The sequence below is a fragment of the Lissotriton helveticus genome, chromosome 9 (genome assembly GCF_964261635.1).
Source record: "Lissotriton helveticus chromosome 9, aLisHel1.1, whole genome shotgun sequence".
NCBI classification, from domain to species: domain Eukaryota; kingdom Metazoa; phylum Chordata; class Amphibia; order Caudata; family Salamandridae; genus Lissotriton; species Lissotriton helveticus.
The window spans coordinates 13,921,941-13,935,917 of record NC_136070.1 but is presented as its reverse complement, the minus strand read 5'-3'; the positions used below and the strand labels follow the sequence as shown (position 1 = coordinate 13,935,917).

At 56.1% G+C, this 13,977-nt stretch overlaps 1 protein-coding gene across 1 annotated transcript in view; it reads right to left on the bottom strand.

Moving 5' to 3' along the window:
- SLC25A21 (solute carrier family 25 member 21) overlaps window positions 1–13,977 on the bottom strand; it is a 532,803-nt gene that overhangs the window by 69,231 nt on the left and 449,595 nt on the right. Inside the window, exons 8-9 of the mRNA XM_078661963.1 lie at window positions 9,205–9,264; window positions 1,152–1,253 (exon numbers count right to left, since the gene is read on the bottom strand). Coding sequence (XP_078518089.1) covers window positions 1,152–1,253; window positions 9,205–9,264 — 162 coding nt within the window. The remainder of the gene's footprint in view (window positions 1–1,151; window positions 1,254–9,204; window positions 9,265–13,977) is intronic.

Below are 13,977 nucleotides of genomic sequence, written 5' to 3'. Positions count from 1 at the left end.
CTGTCCCCTCTCACCCAGGTGATACTGTCCTTGCGTGATACTGTCCCCTCGTCCCTGGGGATACTGTCCCTGGGTGATACTGTCTCCTCGCCCCCAGGTGATACTGTCCCTGGGTGATACTGTCCCCTCACCCCCAGGTGGTACTGCCCCCTTGCCTCCTGGTAGTACTGTCCCCTCGCCCCCAGGTAATACTGTCCCCTCGCCCCCAGGTGGTACTGTCCCTGGGTGATACTACCCCTCGTCCCTGAGTGATACTGTCCCCTCGACCCCAGGTGGTACTGTCCCTGGGTGGTACTGTCACCTCGCCCCCAGGTGGTACTGTCCACTCGCCCCAGGTGGTACTGTCCCCTCGCCCCCAGGTAATACTGCCCCCTCATCCCCGGTGATACTGTCCCTGGGTGGTACTGTCCCCTTGCCCCCAGGTGGTACTGTCCCCTCACCCACAGGTGATACTGTTCCCTCGCCCCCAGGTGAAACTGTCCCTGGGTGATACTGTCCCCTCGCCCCCAGGTGATACTGTCCCCCGGTGATACTGTCCCCTCGCCCCCATGTGATACTGTCCCTGGGTGATACTGTCCCCTCGCCCCCAGGTGATACTGTCCCTGGGTGATACTGTCCCCTCGCCCCCAGGTGATACTGTCCCCCGGTGATACTGTCCCCTCGCCCCCAGATGGTACTGTCCCCTCGCCCCCAGGTGATACTGTCCCTGGGTGATACTGTCCCCTCGCCCCCAGGTGATACTGTCTCCCGGTGATACTGTCCCCTCGCCCCCAGATGGTACTGTCCCCTCGCCCACAGGTGATACTGTTCCCTCGCCCCCAGGTGATACTGTCCCTGGGTGATACTGTCCCCTCGCCCCCAGGTGATACTGTCCCCCGGTGATACTGTCCCCTCGCCCCCATGTGATACTGTCCCTGGGTGATACTGTCCCCTCGCCCCCAGGTGATACTGTCCCTGGGTGATACTGTCCCCTCGCCCCCAGGTGATACTGTCCCCCGGTGATACTGTCCCCTCGCCCCCAGATGGTACTGTCCCCTCGCCCCCATGTGATACTGTCCCTGGTGATACTGTCCCCTCGCCCCCAGGTGATACTGTCCCTGGTGATACTGTCCCAGGTGATACTGTCCCCTCGCCCCCAGGTGGTACCGTACCTGTGTGCCACGGTTGGCTTGTAAGCTGACCTTCACCACCTCGAAGGGGTTGACCACCACCGCCTCGGTCAGTCCGGAGCCCAGCCCGGCCACAGCAAACACCTGGAGAGAGAAGAGGAGAGGAGGTTGGCAGTGGTAGGGAGAGGGGGGCCCCTGAGTGCACAGAGAGGGGGGCCCCTGAGTGCACAGAGAGAGCTGGAATATCCCTCAGCTCCCACCCAGTGCCCAGCCTTAAGTACCAACCTCTTGGGCCAGAAACCACACATCAACAAGCAGGGAAATGAGGGAAGCCACAAACCACAGGCCACACAGTGAGGAGATGAGCTGGGGGCGATGCAGCCCTGGCACACACGAGGGGAGGTGGCACAGTGAGGTAAGAGAGGGAGAGAAATGGTTAGAGCACACAGTATGGGGTGGAGCCCCACACTGAGGGTAGAGAGGGTGTAGGAAGTTAGAATCTAAATGCATGGTTACCCCCACTTTTTTCCTGGAGTTTTGCTGATTTTTTTACTATTCTGACTGGGACCCTGCTAATAAGGACCCCCGTCTATCTGCTTTTTCCCTAAATTGGTTGTGCATGTACTTTAGGTACACTCCAGATTGGATTCTGGGGTACCCTCATCAGTCCCTAGTATATGATATACCACGTAGCCAGGGCATAGGTACCCCAGAGACCTCCCAGGGGCTGCAGCATGTATTGTGCCACCCCTGAGAGACCATTCAAAATGGCACTACAGGTCCGCTACTGCAGCCTGTGTAAGGTGGTGCATGCACCCCTTACTTAGATATAGGTTACCTATATATATTCAAAATCATTGCACCTATAAACCTATCAGTCACCCCTATGGCATGCCTTATCAATCCTGAAGGCAGGGTGCTGGGTTTTGTGTGAGAGGGGGCCCCAGCATGAGCAGAGCCCCTCCGCAGCCTTCGGAACCTATTTTCCGGGGTTGTCTGTGATGCATAAAACCTCGCGGTAAATGCTAACTTTAAAACTGCTGCTTAGAAACCTGTTGTGTTTGGTGTCAAACACCTTGGAATCATAACTTCCCGCCAGTAACTGGTGCGGGAGGTATGATTCCACGCTTCTAGAGGGACTTATGTGAAACAGCGGTACCAGCTTTCTCGATCTGGGCATCACAAAATGGCTGCTGCCAGCCACAGACACGAGTCTGCCCTCTTGCTGCTGAGACAAGCTCGAGCAGAGGAAGGCCTGACAATAGGCTTCCTGTCACAGGGAGGCGTGACCACCTCCCAGACAAGCTTTAGTGTATGGGGCTGGGTGGGTGCACTCTGAGAGTGCAGGAAAGTCTGCACTGGGGGCACATTTGGTGTCCCTGTGCATAGTCCAGCTCAAAACGGTCACAGGGGCTACCAGCCCCGGCTCTGGTGCGAAACTGGACTAAGGGCATGGGCATAGCCACCCCTCTGTCCTGACCCTCCCATAGGTGGGTCCCCAGAGCTTGTCCCACCCCTTCCCTGGGTATAAAGTAGGAAACCTGACAACAGGACTTTAGATTTTACCTGGACTAAACTCTGCAAGCAGAAACCACGTTTTTGACGGTCTACACCACACTTCGCTGGACTCCTTTGGAGTAAAGGTGTTACTCCCCTTCAGCAGCAGGCACCTTAACGCATCTGACCGGTTTGCATCTCCCGAGCTCCTGAGGACTCCGAAGCTTTCTGCAACACAGGGGGTGGGTTTCCGAGCATCACTGAGGTTCGTTTGACCTCTCTGCAATTCTGAGACAAGTATTCCTCATGGGGACCGCACAACCCGAACCCCTGTGCACTGTGTACTTTTGCAGCAGCATATGCTTTTTGGCAATCCTTGAGGCTGTGCTTTGGGCGACGTGTAGTCCTGACCCCGAGCAGTATTTCCACTGAAGATTTCCAGCCTCCACTCCACGAGTGTTCCATGGGCTGTACTTCGTGATTCAGCTCGAGGTCCCTTTGCAATCCCTGGTCCGTTGGCCTGTGGGTCCCTGTGAAGGTAACTTTGACTTTCCCGTGGGCTTCCCAAGTTACTCCAGACGTGCCCTGACTCTCCATTGCTGTGAGAGTCACCAGGACCTTGCTGGTCCTCACCATAACTTGTTTCCTCTGCCCACGTGGGGTGCTGTTGCCAAGGCTTGTTGGTGTTCAATCCGGACACTGACCCCCAGCACTCGACATCCTTCGTGGGACAGCTCACCTCCGGACTTTGGTCATCGTCGACGTCTCCTGGTCCCCGTGGCTTCAGAGTCAAGCATCCTACCTTCACACCCGAAGCACCCGACATCGGTGGGCATTCGTCTACCGAGCTCCTGGTCACCCTGAAGTGACCCAGACTCTGCCCCCTCTGCTTTCAGGTTCTTCTCACCTCGGATACAGGTTTGGATTCCACCGGACACTTTTCATCTTCCCGACAGCAGCACTTCTTTGCATCACGCCATTGAAAACGACAAGGGTTTCCGGCACCACTTGACCTCTATGCACCCGGCTCCTCTGGGATAGGTAACACGGGTACCTCAGTACTCACGAGGGTGCTGCCCTTAGAACCTTCTATGTTCAAAGGGGTTTGCTTGAAGTCCTCTCCGAAGTGTTCTTAAACTGTAATTTTCAAACCGCGACTTTCCCATAGAATTGTACGGAGCTCGCGTCTGTGCTCTCACACTGCACGCGTCCTCCGTGGGCTCCCTGTGTCACTCCTTTGGGTGGTTCCTTGGGGTCTCAGCGATTCTACATGCTCTAGGCACTGTGTCTAGTGAAGTCGTTGTTGTTATACCATTTTTTTAGTATATGATTCAGTCTCCCCCTGGAGCCCACTGTGTATTGTGCTATTTACTGTTGTTCTATTGATTTAATATTGTGTGCTTTGTTCTCTAATCTCATAAAGAGGTTAGTAGAGAGGGTTTAGTAATAAATACATATATTTGACATATATACCTAGTGTGGTTCTCCTTTCATTTGGTCATTCACAAGATTGTAGGCTGGTAAAACAAGCTGCTTTACATTCCTTCAAGACTTAGCCTGAAGGTTGCTCTCCACAGCTACCACTAGGATAGCTTTCTATAAAGGTTGTCTTTAACCTATCACCTCTAAGGGGCTGCTTGGACTGGTACAAGGTGCCCACTAGAATAGAATAGTGGACATCATATGCCAGGCCAACTTCTCACAGAGGACTCGACAGGGTGGAGCCCCACACTGAGGTTAGAGAGGACACAAGGGGGTGGAGGTGTACTGACATTTGCACAACTTAAAATACTAGAAACTTAGATCTTACAGTAGACCAGAGTGACAGACCTTAGATTGCAGGATCGTGGCGGCCCATTGGTCGGACCAGAGAGCCAGCACTCATAATGCTCTTGGGTGCCCAGCCCTAGATGGCATCAGGATACCAGGCCCTAAACTAAATAGCGTGCTATGCCTGCGACTGCACCATGGGGCCGGGCCCCACCATGCAACACAGTGCCGGGCTGTGGAGAGGAACAGAGTGCCAGGAGCTGGACTGCGTCAGAGTGCCAGGCTTGGAACTGCACCAGCTGCCAGGCCTTACATGGCACAAGGACCCCAGCCCTCAGACGGCTCAAGGGTGCCAGCACTCACAATGGACAAGAGTGCCAGGCCTTGGCCTGCACCAGCTGCCAGGCCTTACATGGCACCAGGACACCAGGCCTCGGACTGCTCAAGGGTGCCAGCACTTAAAATGGACAAGAGTGCCAGGCCTCGGACGGCTCAAGGGTTCCAGCACTTACAATGGACAAAGGTGCCAGGCCTTGGACTGCATCAGAGTGCCAGGCCTTGGACTGCATCAGGGTACTGGGCCTTGGACTGCTCAAGGGTGCCAGGCCTTACAATGGACAAGAGTGCCAGGCCTCGGACGGCTCAAGGGTGCCAGCACTTACAATGGAAAAGAGTGCCAGGCCTTTGACTGCATCAGAGTGCCAGGCCTTGGACTGCATCAGGGTTCTGGGCCTTGGACTGCTCATGGGTGCCAGGCCTTTGACTGCATCGGGGTACTGGGCCTTGGACTGCTCAAGGGTGCCAGGCCTTACAATGGACAAGAGTGCCAGGCCTCGGACGGCTCAAGGGTGCCAGCACTTACAATGGACAAGAGTGCCAGGCCTTTGACTGCATCAGAGTGCCAGGCCTTGGACTGCATCAGGGTACTGGGCCTTGGACTGCTCAAGGGTGCCAGGCCTTACAATGGACAAGAGTGCCAGGCCTCGGACGGCTCAAGGGTGCCAGCACTTACAATGGACAAGAGTGCCAGGCCTTTGACTGCATCAGAGTGCCAGGCCTTGGACTGCATCAGGGTACTGGGCCTTGGACTGCTCAAGGGTGCCAGGCCTTACAATGGACAAGAGTGCCAGGCCTCGGACGGCTCAAGGGTGCCAGCACTTACAATGGACAAGAGTGCCAGGCCTTTGACTGCATCAGAGTGCCAGGCCTTGGACTGCATCAGGGTACTGGGCCTTGGACTGCTCAAGGGTGCCAGGCCTTACAATGGACAAGAGTGCCAGGCCTCGGACGGCTCAAGGGTGCCAGCACTTACAATGGACAAGAGTGCCAGGCCTTTGACTGCATCAGAGTGCCAGGCCTTGGACTGCATCAGGGTTCTGGGCCTTGGACTGCTCATGGGTGCCAGGCCTTTGACTGCATCGGGGTACTGGGCCTTGGACTGCTCAAGGGTGCCAGGCCTTACAATGGACAAGAGTGCCAGGCCTCGGACGGCTCAAGGGTGCCAGCACTTACAATGGACAAGAGTGCCAGGCCTCGGACGGCTCAAGGGTGCCAGCACTTACAATGGACAAGAGTGCCAGGCCTCGGACGGCTCAAGGGTGCCAGCACTTACAATGGACAAGAGTGCCAGGCCTTTGACTGCATCAGAGTGCCAGGCCTTTGACTGCATCAGGGTACTGGGCCTTGGACTGCCCAAGGGTGCCAGGCCTTACAATGGACAAGAGTGCCAGGCCTCGGACGGCTCAAGGGTGCCAGCACTTACAATGGACAAGAGTGCCAGGCCTTTGACTGCATCAGAGTGCCAGGCCTTGGACTGCATCAGGGTACTGGGCCTTGGACTGCTCATGGGTGCCAGGCCTTTGACTGCATCGGGGTACTGGGCCTTGGACTGCTCAAGGGTGCCAGCACTCACAATGGACAAGAGTGCCAGGCCTCGGACGGCTCAAGGGTGCCAGCACTTACAATGGACAAAAGTGCCAGGCCTTGGACTGCATCAGAGTGCCAGGCCTTGGACTGCATCAGGGTACTGGGCCTTGGACTGCTCAAGGGTGCCAGGCCTTACAATGGACAAGAGTGCCAGGCCTCGGACGGCTCAAGGGTGCCAGCACTTACAATGGACAAGAGTGCCAGGCCTTGGACTGCATCAGGGTTCTGGGCCTTGGACTGCTCATGGGTGCCAGGCCTTTGACTGCATCAGGGTACTGGGCCTTGGACTGCTCAAGGGTGCCAGGCCTTACAATGGACAAGAGTGCCAGGCCTCGGACGGCTCAAGGGTGCCAGCACTTACAATGGACAAGAGTGCCAGGCCTTTGACTGCATCAGAGTGCCAGGCCTTGGACTGCATCAGGGTACTGGGCCTTGGACTGCTCATGGGTGCCAGGCCTTTGACTGCATCGGGGTACTGGGCCTTGGACTGCTCAAGGGTGCCAGCACTCACAATGGACAAGAGTGCCAGGCCTCGGACGGCTCAAGGGTGCCAGCACTTACAATGGACAAAAGTGCCAGGCCTTGGACTGCATCAGAGTGCCAGGCCTTGGACTGCATCAGGGTACTGGGCCTTGGACTGCTCAAGGGTGCCAGGCCTTACAATGGACAAGAGTGCCAGGCCTCGGACGGCTCAAGGGTGCCAGCACTTACAATGGACAAAAGTGCCAGGCCTTGGACTGCATCAGAGTGCCAGGCCTTGGACTGCATCAGGGTACTGGGCCTTGGACTGCTCAAGGGTGCCAGGCCTTACAATGGACAAGAGTGCCAGGCCTCGGACGGCTCAAGGGTGCCAGCACTTACAATGGACAAGAGTGCCAGGCCTCGGACGGCTCAAGGGTGCCAGCACTTACAATGGACAAGAGTGCCAGGCCTCGGACGGCTCAAGGGTGCCAGCACTTACAATGGACAAGAGTGCCAGGCCTCGGACGGCTCAAGGGTGCCAGCACTTACAATGGACAAGAGTGCCAGGCCTTTGACTGCATCAGAGTGCCAGGCCTTTGACTGCATCAGGGTACTGGGCCTTGGACTGCTCAAGGGTGCCAGGCCTTACAATGGACAAGAGTGCCAGGCCTCGGACGGCTCAAGGGTGCCAGCACTTACAATGGACAAGAGTGCCAGGCCTTTGACTGCATCAGAGTGCCAGGCCTTGGACTGCATCAGGGTACTGGGCCTTGGACTGCTCATGGGTGCCAGGCCTTTGACTGCATCGGGGTACTGGGCCTTGGACTGCTCAAGGGTGCCAGCACTCACAATGGACAAGAGTGCCAGGCCTCGGACGGCTCAAGGGTGCCAGCACTTACAATGGACAAAAGTGCCAGGCCTTGGACTGCATCAGAGTGCCAGGCCTTGGACTGCATCAGGGTACTGGGCCTTGGACTGCTCAAGGGTGCCAGGCCTTACAATGGACAAGAGTGCCAGGCCTCGGACGGCTCAAGGGTGCCAGCACTTACAATGGACAAGAGTGCCAGGCCTCGGACGGCTCAAGGGTGCCAGCACTTACAATGGACAAGAGTGCCAGGCCTCGGACGGCTCAAGGGTGCCAGCACTTACAATGGACAAGAGTGCCAGGCCTCGGACGGCTCAAGGGTGCCAGCACTTACAATGGACAAGAGTGCCAGGCCTTTGACTGCATCAGAGTGCCAGGCCTTTGACTGCATCAGGGTACTGGGCCTTGGACTGCTCAAGGGTGCCAGGCCTTACAATGGACAAGAGTGCCAGGCCTCGGACGGCTCAAGGGTGCCAGCACTTACAATGGACAAGAGTGCCAGGCCTTTGACTGCATCAGAGTGCCAGGCCTTGGACTGCATCAGGGTACTGGGCCTTGGACTGCTCATGGGTGCCAGGCCTTTGACTGCATCGGGGTACTGGGCCTTGGACTGCTCAAGGGTGCCAGCACTCACAATGGACAAGAGTGCCAGGCCTCGGACGGCTCAAGGGTGCCAGCACTTACAATGGACAAAAGTGCCAGGCCTTGGACTGCATCAGAGTGCCAGGCCTTGGACTGCATCAGGGTACTGGGCCTTGGACTGCTCAAGGGTGCCAGGCCTTACAATGGACAAGAGTGCCAGGCCTCGGACGGCTCAAGGGTGCCAGCACTTACAATGGACAAGAGTGCCAGGCCTCGGACGGCTCAAGGGTGCCAGCACTTACAATGGACAAGAGTGCCAGGCCTCGGACGGCTCAAGGGTGCCAGCACTTACAATGGACAAGAGTGCCAGGCCTCGGACGGCTCAAGGGTGCCAGCACTTACAATGGACAAGAGTGCCAGGCCTCGGACGGCTCAAGGGTGCCAGCACTTACAATGGACAAGAGTGCCAGGCCTCGGACGGCTCAAGGGTGCCAGCACTTACAATGGACAAGAGTGCCAGGCCTCGGACGGCTCAAGGGTGCCAGCACTTACAATGGACAAGAGTGCCAGGCCTCGGACGGCTCAAGGGTGCCAGCACTTACAATGGACAAGAGTGCCAGGCCTCGGACGGCTCAAGGGTGCCAGCACTTACACAATACGGAACGCCAGGGCTCAGGTTGGAACAACAGTGCCAAGCCCCAGACGGAACCATAGTGCCAGGCCTTAGACCGGAGCATAATGTCAGCTATGCCAGGTTATGTTATATTAGTTTACAATGTCATCTTTTGTCAAGCGCTATCCCTGGAAAGCGGCCTCTCCGCACTATGACAGAGCTCACATCCCCAAACTCAGTCTGTGCCAGGGGGCATGGTCCCTCAGATGGCAGGGTTCGGACTGCGAAAGAATGTCAGGCCTCACACTTTTTAGGATGGGGGGCTGTTAGTTTCTCTCTTCACCAACACCCACTTTGCCACAACTTCGGCTCACACTTACCAGTCCCGGGGATAGCTCCAAGACGCCCAGTAGCTTCTTATATTGCTCGAAGGTAAAAAACTGCAAGAAAAGGCAGAAAAAGTGCAGATGAGGCTGTGGTGTAAAGGGTCAGACTGAGGCATATACTTTTCACTGAGTTTTGGGGTTAAAGTGCAGTGAAGCTTCGGGGTTGAAGTGTCAGTGATGCTTCGGGATAGAAGTGTCAGTGATGCTTCGGGGTTGAAGTGTCAATGATGCTTTGGGGTTGAAGTGTCAGTGAAGCTTCGGGGTTGAAGTGCCAGTGAAGCTTCGGGGTTGAAGTGCCAGTGAAGCTTCGGGGTTGAAGTGCCAGTGAAGCTTCAGGGTTGAAGTGTCAGTGATGCTTTGGGGTTGAAGTGCCAGTGAAGCTTCGGGGTTGAAGTGCCAGTGAAGCTTCAGGGTTGAAGTGTCAGTGATGCTTCGGGATAGAAGTGTTAGTGATGCTTCGGGGGTTGAAGTGTCAGTGATGCTTCGGAGTTGAAGTGCCAGTGATGCTTTGGGGTTGAAGTGCCAGTGATGCTTTGGGGTTGAAGTGCAAGTGAAGCTTCGGGGTTGAAGTGCCAGTGATGCTTCAGGGTTGAAGTGCCAGTGATGCTTTGGGGTTGAAGTGCCAGTGATGCTTTGGGGTTGAAGTGCCAGTGAAGCTTCGGGGTTGAAGTGCCAGTGAAGCTTCGGGGTTGAAGTGCCAGTGAAGCTTCAGGGTTGAAGTGTCAGTGATGCTTCGGGGTTGAAGTGCCAGTGAAGCTTCGGGGTTGAAGTGCCAGTGAAGCTTCAGGGTTGAAGTGCCAGTGATGCTTCAGGGTTGAAGTGCCAGTGATGCTTTGGGTTGAAGTGCCAGTGAAGCTTCAGGGTTGAAGTGCCAGTGATGCTTCAGGGTTGAAGTGCCAGTGATGCTTTGGGGTTGAAGTGCCAGTGATGCTTTGGGGTTGAAGTGCCAGTGAAGCTTCGGGGTTGAAGTGCCAGTGAAGCTTCAGGGTTGAAGTGTCAGTGATGTTTCGGGATAGACGTGTTAGTGATGCTTCGGGGGTTGAAGTGTCAGTGATGCTTCGGGGTTGAAGTGCCAGTGATGCTTTGGGGTTGAAGTGCCAGTGATGCTTTGGGGTTGAAGTGCAAGTGAAGCTTCGGGGTTGAAGTGCCAGTGATGCTTCAGGGTTGAAGTGCCAGTGATGCTTTGGGGTTGAAGTGCCAGTGATGCTTTGGGGTTGAAGTGCCAGTGAAGCTTCGGGGTTGAAGTGCCAGTGAAGCTTCAGGGTTGAAGTGTCAGTGATGCTTCGGGGTTGAAGTGTCAGTGATGCTTCGCGTTGAAGTGTCAGTGAAGGTTGATGTGTCAGCGATGCTTCAGGGTTGAAGTGTCAGTGAAGCTTCAGGGTTGAAGTGCCAGTGATGCTTCGGGATTGAAGTGTCAGTGATGCTTCTGGGTTGAAGTGTCAGTGATGCTTCGGGATTGAAGTGTCAGTGATGCTTCGGGGTTGAAGTGTCAGTGATGCTTCGGGATTGAAGTGTCAGTGATGCTTCGGGGTTGAAGTGTCAGTGATGCTTCGGAGTTGAAGTGTCAGTGATGCTTCGGGGTTGAAGTGTCAGTGATGCTTCGGGGTTGAAGTGTCAGTGATGCTTCGGGATTGAAGTGTCAGTGAGGCTTCAGGGTTGACGTGCCAGTGAAGCTTCGGGGTTAAAGTGTCAGTGATGCTTCGGGATTGAAGTGTCAGTGATGCTTCGGGTTTGAAGTGTCAGTGATGCTTCGGGGTTGAAGTGTCAGTGATGCTTCGGGGTTGAAGTGTCAGTGATGCTTCGGGGTTGAAGTGTCAGTGATGCTTCGGGATTGAAGTGTCAGTGAGGCTTCAGGGTTGACGTGCCAGTGAAGCTTCAGGGTTGAAGTGTAAGTGATGCTTCGGGGTTGAAGTGCCAGTGAAGCTTCAGGGTTGAAGTGCCAGTGAAGCTTTGGGGTTGAAGTGTCAGTGAAGCTTCGGGTTTGCAGTGTCAGTGATGCTTCAGGGTTGAAGTGCCAGTGATGCTTTGGGGTTGAAGTGTCAGTGAAGCTTCAGGGTTGAAGTGCCAGTGAAGCTTCGGGGTTGAAGTGTCAGTGATGCTTCAGGGTTGAAGTGCCAGTGATGCTTTGGTGTTGAATTGCCAGTAAAGCTTTGGGGTTGAAGTGTCAGTGATGCTTTGGGGTTGAAGTGCCAGTGATGTGTCGGGTTTGAAGTGTCAGTGATGATTTGGGGTTGAAGTATCAGTGATGCATTGGGGTTGAAGTGCTAGTGATGCTTCGGGTGGAAGTGTCAGTGATGCTATGGGGTTGAAGTGCCAGTGATGCTTCGGGGTTGAAGTGTGATTGAAGCTTTGGGGTTGAAGTGCCAGTGATGCTTCGGGGTTGAAGTGTGATTGAAGCTTTGGGGTTGAAGTGCCAGTGAAGCTTGGGGGTTGACGTGTTAGTGATGCTTCGGGGTTGAAGTGTCAGTGATGATTTGGGGTTAAAGTGCCAGTGATGCTTCGGGGTTGAAGTGTCAGTGATGATTTGGGGTTAAAGTGTCAGTGATGCATTGGAGTTAAAGTGTCTGTTAGGCGGTGGCATGGCAGTGTCAGTGAGGCTGATTAAAGCAAAATTCAAAATACAACAGGAACCCCTGGTACTAGCCTACACTCCTACTGTATGTGGAGTATCGGGCAGACTATTCTTTTATCTGTCCGAATAGAATTTTTATTAAGTAGTCCTTAAACTGATCAAAAACAATTTTTTCAAAAGACTGAAAAAGAAACACATATTTCTCAAATTGTCACAATAACCATCACATATAAATAACACAATTCACAATCAAAAACCAAATTGAACATACCTCAAAATAAGAATTATTTGCAACAAGTTACAACAAACGACAAAATCACTAAATGAATACAAACACGAAACAAATACAGAAAACATTTAAAGCTTGCATCATCTGTGAAAAACACAAACGTATTTGTGAAAAGTGTCCAATTTATGGACTAAACTTGTTATTTCAGCAAGAATATCACAAAAGTGTTAGAAATAATGAATTAATCTTTAATACATCGAACACTGAACGCATTTAGATTGAACTAAATGCCTCTCGAAATGCCAACGCGTTTCAAGCCCCAGGCTGGGTAGCACTGGGACTCTCATCAGGGCTTCAAATAAATGATCGGGATATTCTGATTCCTGGAGTAGTGATACTAGCGACCCTGCTTGGAGCACGGCGGGAGGCGCTGGTGGTGACGCTGCCTGGAGCACGGCGGGAGGCGCTGGTGGTGACGCTGCCCGGAGCACAGCGAGAGACGTTGCTGGCGACCCTGCCTGGAGCACGGTGAGATATGCTGCTGGTGACCCCGCCTGGAGCACGGCGGGAGGCGCTGGTGGCGACCCTGCCTGGAGCACGGCGAGAGACGCTGCTAGCGACTCCGCCTGGAGCACGGTGAGATATGCTGCTGGTGACCCCGCCTGGAGCACGGCGGGAGGCGCTGGTGGTGACGCTGCCCGGAGCACAGCGAGAGACGTTGCTGGCGACCCTGCCTGGAGCACGGTGAGATATGCTGCTGGTGACCCCGCCTGGAGCACGGCGGGAGGCGCTGGTGGCGACCCTGCCTGGAGCACGGCGAGAGACGCTGCTAGCGACTCCGCCTGGAGCACGGTGAGATATGCTGCTGGTGACCCCGCCTGGAGCACGGCGGGAGGCGCTGGTGGCGACCCTGCCTGGAGCACGGCGAGAGACGCTGCTAGCGACTCCGCCTGGAGCACGGTGAGATACGCTGCTGGCGACACTGCCTGGAGCACGGCGGGAGGCGCTGGTGGTGACGCTGCCTGGAGCACGGCGAGAGACGCTGCTAGCGACTCCGCCTGGAGCACGGTGAGATATGCTACTGGCGACCCTGCCTGGAGCACGGCGGGAGGCGCTGGTGGTGACACTGCCTGGAGCACGGCGAGAGACGCTGCTAGCGACTCCGCCTGGAGCACGGTGAGATACGCTGCTGGCGACCCTGCCTGGAGCACGGTGAGATATGCTGCTGGTGACCCCGCCTGGAGCACGGCGGGAGGCGCTGGTGGCGACCCTGCCTGGAGCACGGCGAGAGACGCTGCTAGCGACTCCGCCTGGAGCACGGTGAGATATGCTGCTGGTGACCCCGCCTGGAGCACGGCGGGAGGCGCTGGTGGCGACCCTGCCTGGAGCACGGCGAGAGACGCTGCTAGCGACTCCGCCTGGAGCACGGTGAGATACGCTGCTGGCGACACTGCCTGGAGCACGGCGGGAGGCGCTGGTGGTGACGCTGCCTGGAGCACGGCGAGAGACGCTGCTGGCGACCCCGCCTGGAGCACGGCGAGAGACGCTGCTGGCGGCCCCGCCTGGAGCACGGTGAGATACGCTGCTGGTGACCCCGCCTGGAGCACGGATGGAGGCGCTGCTGGCGACCCCGCCTGGAGCACGGAGGGAGGCGCTGCTGGCGACACTGCCTGGAGCACGATGGGATACACTGCTGGCGACCCTGCCTGGAGCACGGTGGGATACGCTGCTGGCGACCCCGCCTGGAGCACGGTGGGATACGCTGCTGGCGACCCCGCCTGGAGCACGGAGGGAGGCGCTGCTGGCAACCCTGCCTGGGGCGCGGCGAGAGACGCTGCTGGCGACCCCGCCTGGAGCATGGTGGGAGACGCTGCTGGCAACTCTGCCTGGAGCACGGTGGGAGACGCTGCTGGCGACCCTGTCTGGGTCACGGCGGGAGGCGCTGCTGGTGACCCTGTTTGGAGCA